The 6371-nt window shown below is 40.1% G+C and overlaps 1 protein-coding gene across 9 annotated transcripts in view; it reads right to left on the reverse strand.

The window, feature by feature from the left end:
- SUPT20H (SPT20 homolog, SAGA complex component) overlaps positions 1 to 5977 on the reverse strand; it is a 27378-nt gene extending 21401 nt beyond the window's left edge. For 4 of the 9 annotated variants that reach the window (XM_063391952.1, XM_063391950.1, XM_063391947.1 and 1 more), the window contains exons 1-6: positions 5864 to 5977; positions 5054 to 5151; positions 3096 to 3131; positions 1930 to 1988; positions 1779 to 1845; positions 348 to 474 (exon numbers count right to left, since the gene is read on the reverse strand). In XM_063391952.1, coding sequence (XP_063248022.1) covers positions 348 to 474; positions 1779 to 1845; positions 1930 to 1988; positions 3096 to 3131; positions 5054 to 5071 — 307 coding nt within the window. In that variant the 5' untranslated portion in view covers positions 5072 to 5151; positions 5864 to 5977. Of the gene's footprint in view, positions 1 to 347; positions 478 to 1778; positions 1846 to 1929; positions 1989 to 3095; positions 3132 to 5053; positions 5152 to 5510; positions 5625 to 5863 lie in introns of all 9 variants that reach the window. The other 5 variants (XM_063391948.1, XM_063391951.1, XM_063391949.1 and 2 more) reach the window with 2 other exon arrangements.
- Between the last annotated feature and the right edge of the window lie 394 nt (positions 5978 to 6371).

The raw sequence follows: 6371 nt of genomic DNA on the forward strand, positions 1-6371 counted from the left end.
ACCAAACTGGAACACAGATGCCTCCAGACAGATCTAGACATGGGAAGCAGTGAAAGAAACAATCTGACAGAGGACCTGAAGTGAGAGAATCTTGGATATGCAGCTCCAGAAATGAAGGGGAAATAAAAGACTGGAAGGCTACAAAAACCATTCCTATCTACAGATTTCATCTGTAGATAAACAGCTCAGAGCTTTATGTAAATTTTTAGTTCAAGTACAGTTGGTTGTTCTCCCAAACCCCACCAGAATTACGTTGGAAGTGAAACAGTTAAATGTAAACAACAACACATTCTAAAAATTTATATAGCATTCTGAGTATTTTTAAAAATTCAGGAGAAAAATATTACCTGAACCATTTTTTCCCCTGAGCATCAGTGAATAACCCTCATTTCCTGGATAGAGGTTTACCACCAGACATGACAATGTCTCCTGCATAACCAGCTTCTCAAGTAAATTCACATTTCGCCTCAGCTTCTGCTTTAAAAGTAAACATTGCTCATGAACATAATACTATGAAATAATTAACAGAAATAAAAACAATTGCTAGAATGTGACTTAGATTAATGACAAATTATACATCTAAACAAGCCCAATTAAATCTAATTGTACTGTATTCAAAAGAATAACCGTATTACGTATTATCACATTCTTATAGACACAGATTTTTGAACAAAAATTCCACTCATTTAAATTACAAACCTTAGAACTGGAAGTCCACAGACAACAGAGTTAATAAGAATAACCATATGCTAAAATGTTTTAAATCTACAGGGCACTATTATTTGTGTCACTTCTACAAACATCATTAATCTAGTATAAGAACAACAAAATACTTATGACTTTCAGATGTTACTAACAGAAGAAGGCATTTCTCTCCTGGTAGTGAACTGGAGCATTTGGAAGCTTTCTAAATTGTATTTTCTTGTTTTTATTTGCTAAAATCTGATCCAGCAGCTGCAGACCCTATTCCCTTATTTAATTGTAAAACTATCTTTTCGATGTATTACAGATTTTTGTAATTACTTGGTGTGTTTCAGAGACCGCATAAACATCCTACAAATTGAAACATTTGAAATTCCCTTAGAACTTAAGGCAATTCTACACCTCAGATAATTTTATAGCCTCTGGTTGGAGGCTCTGTTTCATCTCTGTATACCAGCTCTGGGTATAACCATTAACTGGGAGTTAACCCAAGTGCTTGTTTGTCTTCTCATTCATTTTACTTCCTTGAAAGCAGCAATATAGCAGATTCCATAGCTTTTGCTTCTTGTTCAATTTGACATTCAGAGTTTAGCAAAGTAATTTGTGCCTTTTACACCTTATATTTATGATAAACCTGTTTGAGCCTCTTTGCTAACATTATGAAAAATTTTCCCAAAACTTTTTAGTTTACCAGCAACTGGAGAAATAAATCTGAATTTAGAACAGAATTAAAGGGTCTGAAAAATGATCCACATTTTTCCCACGGCAGCCATGCGAAGCAATTGATCATGAAACAGTGATAATGACAATGCACATGGCATTGACACTGCCCTGGACTTGAACAGAAGTGCCCTTCGGTGACACAGGATTAAGACAGAATGAACAGCTCACTCAAGCCAGTCTAGGCCTTACTATTCATATTATCTTTAGGTAACTTGTCTTATCTTTAGGTAACTACTACAGTAAGAAGCGTTATATTAATTTAACAAAGAAATTAGGTGGAATTAAAAACAAAGTATTCTCTCAACTTGCTTGTTTAGACAGAAATGAAAAGCTTCTCAGCAATTTCCACTTACCTTTATCTCAGGCTCTTTTTCACATTCTTCAATATATAAATCATAAAGTTTTTGAAATACAGATTTTCTGAAATTAAAAAGATTCAACATATAACCAAAATTAAAATCAAAGATATGCTATTAAAAAACTGAATACTGAAACTCTCAATACCTTCCGCTGGATAAATATTTTCTTTTAGGAGGTCGCTGACGGGCACTTTCAATGATATACTAAAAGAGAAAAGTAAACAAAAAACCAGCATATATTACAAAGAAATTTGCTTCTAGTTACCACACAACTAGAGACCATTACTAGACAGTGTTCCATGTATAAAGGAAGTAATTAACAGTTATTGTACACGACTGTTCCAAAAGTGCACTAAACACAGTCTGGTTTATGTTATGGTCATCAACAAGAACACAGCTCAATTTAGCTGTGACAGACAGCATTTCATGGCTATGGCATCAGTTCCATGCAAGGTCTTGATTCTACACTCACATCTAACTAACATTACAACACTACTGTAGTTAATTAGTTACCATATTGAAGTTAACGTGGTTAACATGCTAAGGTACAACCTAGTTTATGCATACCGGCTTGACAGCATTTACAAATCAAGTATTCTTCAACAGGATAACTTGAGGAAGTTCTCCCTTTGCCTTTTGTATTTACATTATTTTTCTCTATAGAGCTGTGCATTATAAATACAATTCATGTACATTAATCATTCGAATTAAAAAAAGAATAAGAGAGATAGCACCCTCCAGTAAACGCGATTTATATTCTAACAAGGTTTTTCCAAATCTCTGTTGTTTGAAGTATTTCAGTTAACAGCTTTGTTCAGAATTTATGTGAAGAGAGGTTCTCCCACAGGAACATGTACTTCCCATAACAGGGTTCAAGGGAACTGTTACATCAGGTGACAGCAATAAAAAACATGAACATGAAGGCACTTGCCTCTTCATTCTCACTGGGCTACCTTTAAGAACACAAGCAGAATTTTACCATATATTTCTGCCAGGTGTCTCCATAGAGCCCAGCTTATTTCACAGCACACAGATTTGCTGGTTTAAAAGGGGAAAGCTCAAGTCTTGCACAGTCTATCACCATCGCACTTGATGACATTCTCAGTACAATGGTAAGAGACAAATACATGACAGCAATTACAGTGAGAATTCTGCAAACTCAGTGTTACATGTATAGGTGATTACACATGTATATATTTACATAATGTGGTTTTCTACTGCTTTTTGGAAGAAATAAAAAATAACTGTTGTATTTTTATAACTCTGAGACCAACAGATTATGTGCAAACAAGTAACTTAGCTGCTTCTTACCTCAGCACGATCCAATGCCAGTTCTAAAGCTTGTTGCTGCAAGAATGACAAAGGTTTTTTTAGAAATTACATGACTTTTTTTAACATTCTCATATATTAAAAACACCGCTACAATCCCACTACTACTCATACAAACTTATAATTAAAAGATGGGCTCGAAAAGTCTTTGGCACCTACTAAACTTAGCTAAAACCTCATGTAACTGCATCACAAGGCTTGGCTAAATATGAAGCCTTAGAACAATGAAAGGCAATTAAAATTAAAAGTTGGAATGTAAATCACACCTAAGAAAACCAATGTGCACAGACTAACCAAAACAATCAGAGACAACTAGAAAACCTGATCTCCTTTGTTACGCTGATCACTAACTCAACAGAAAGAATAGGTCAAAATATCCCTGAACAGACGTCCAGGAAAAAAACATTTACCTTTATATACTAGTGCCTAAGTACTGGCACAGTTATTATTCACAAAATGGAAACAAAGATCTTGTGCTCAGAACATTGCTTTTGCACATAATAAAACTAAAGAAGTGTTCCTCATGATATATGGTTATATGGCTAGGAAACAAAATCAGCTTCCACCCCAGACTTCCTCCAAGGCAGGCTAAAAGTCTATCCAACCCTATAAAACACAGCAAAATCTGCAAAAGCTTCTCAATATCCCATAGCATGGCATACTCAATACCATTTACTTTAATGAATTTAGCTCCTTTGGAATGTCTTTTACTTCAGTACACCTGCAGCTGATATACTTTTATTGCAAAAAAGCCCACAGCTTCACAGATCAGAATTATGAGTTCTTGGACTAAAATTTGACAAGTATTTCAAACCAGAATAAACAAGCACCAGTGTCAAAAAAACCCAAGGAAGTCTTCCTTGGGTCCTAATGTTTCTTTCTCTGGCACTCCCTTAAGCTCTGACCTCCTTTATGAAGGAATAATGTGCAGCTGCTAAATGAACCAGACAATGAAACTGATTTGGGGCAGGGAAGAAAAAGAACCAAAGTGTTGCAGGAGAATGCCATGAACTTGATTCATCTCCAAGTCCAGAGAAGCAATGCATTCACTTCAGTGGCAGCTGGATAAAGCCCTTAGGAATGTACTCGTGACAAGCTCTAACATTCAGTGAAGCTAAGGAACATTTGTAATAGGTACCTCTTCCCAAATATGCATTTGTCCTGTTCCCTCAGTTTAAACCATCCCTATCAGCTGCTCCTAAAAGCAAACTCAAGCCTCAAGGAACAGAAGACACACGAACCATGTCCAATCCAAGGTAGCACCAGTTACAGAATAGAACAGAATTCAGTGAAGAAAACCATACTACACAACAACAAAAGAACAATATAGAAATATACAACAAAAACACTCATATAATGTACCTAAAACAAAATTTCTTACCTGTTCATGAAAATCCCCCCACCTACTTACCGTGCTATTGTGTGGTAGAACCTGCCACGATAGAACATTTTAATTTTCAAGTGTCTAGATGTTTTAATGAAAATGTCAAATACTGATGCTTTCTACATAAGTGGCTATATCTAGTAGATACATCTACAATGCCTTTATCTAGGCATGATTTCAAATAATCAATTCACTGACTCTTTAACATTAGGTAAGAATCCGTGGCAATATTAGCATCTGTGAATACAAGACTACTATGTAGAAGCAGGATTTATATGCACCCAACTTCCTACCAGCACTTCTGACTGAAAACACACCACTAGCTTCATATAGCAATTCCTATGCTACACTGGCCAGTGAGTAAGTGTTTAGAAGTATTCACAAGCTATGAAAGAAGACAGCCCTAAAAACGGGAATATCAGAATTCAGCAGTGACAAGCAAAACTATTTTTTTAAAAGAAAATGTCAAATATTAATGGCATTCTCCTCATCAGCCAGACACCTAACAGACCAGAGCAAAAAGATATGAAAATATATGATCTAAATCCTAACTTACCATTGTAGTTGAAGCCATGTGGCCGAATGGCAAAAGCAGTACTTAAGGAGTTTCGTGTAGCAGGCAAAGAATCATATTTGATGTTCGGACTTGGGGTACTGAAAATGAAAAGTTCAAGGAGAAAAAAAAAACCACTGAGAAACTAAATGGGTATTTTATTCAAATACAACATTTCTGGTGGTTAATTGTACTTAAATCTCATTTGCACAGCTTCCTCTCTTCCAAGAGTAAGAACAAGTGTTCCATTCGCTGCTACTGCAGAGGTTCTCACTCCAATGACTGCTACTGCTTTTCACAATCATTCTACATTAGTTTTATTCAACAGTCAAGCAACAAGCATATAAATGTACATACACTTTTCTCTATTGCAGCAGTCTACCTAGACTATCCCAAATGTCACATCCTCAGATGCACGGGAGACTAAAACATTTAATGAAAAGCAAAGTGTTTAGCATACCGCATCAGTTCTTTTGTTTTGCTTTTGAGAAGCAAAAGCTTGTTATTCCATAGCCAACACCTCCACTAGCGGTGTCTTCTGCCATTGTTTGGTATAAACCTGACTCACAGCAAGCTGTCAATCAAGAAATGAAAAAAATTCGCTGCCACCGCCCCCGCGGACCCGCCGGGGCGGAGAGCGCGGCCACCGACGGTAGCAGCCGGCCGGGAGGGGCCGGGCCGGGCCGAGCCAAGGGCGCAGGCCGGGCCCCCGCCTCCCGCCCGGCCCAGCCCCGGCCCGGCCCCGGCCCGGCCCGGCCCGCCGCCCCCTCCCCGGCTGGTGCAGAGCCCCCCGTGCCCACCGAGCGCCGGTACCTGGCCGCCTCTCCCGCGGAGCCCCCGGCACTGCGGCCCCGCCGCCCGCCCGCGCATCCGCCCCCGCCGCGGCGCCGCGGCCGCTTCCGCCCCGCCGCTTCCGAGCCGCGCCCGGAAGGGGCGGGCAGGGCGCCCTGGAGAGCGGGCCGGGCCGGGCCGGGCCGGGAGCGCGGCGGGGACGGGAGGGTGGGTGCCTGAGGGACGCGGGTAAGGGCCAGGAGTTCGGGGGCTTGGTGGTAGTGAAGAGCCTGGACTGCGCTGCAAGTCACAGCATTAGTGCCCTTGTGAAGATCAGGATAGGCTTCTGTGTGTCTCAGGGATGCTGCAGGGATATCTGAAGGGGTTTGCTGTGTCCATCTCCTGGCCCTGCACAGGACCGTCCCCAAGAGTCACACCATGTGCGTGAGAGCAGTGTCCAAACACTTCTTAAGTTCTGCCAAGCTTGGTGCTTCAGTCACTTCCCTGGGGAGCCCATGGGCTTATGGAGCCTGTGGGCTTCCATAGTCAA

The sequence above is a fragment of the Prinia subflava genome, chromosome 3, assembly GCF_021018805.1.
Source record: "Prinia subflava isolate CZ2003 ecotype Zambia chromosome 3, Cam_Psub_1.2, whole genome shotgun sequence".
Lineage (NCBI taxonomy): Eukaryota > Metazoa > Chordata > Aves > Passeriformes > Cisticolidae > Prinia > Prinia subflava.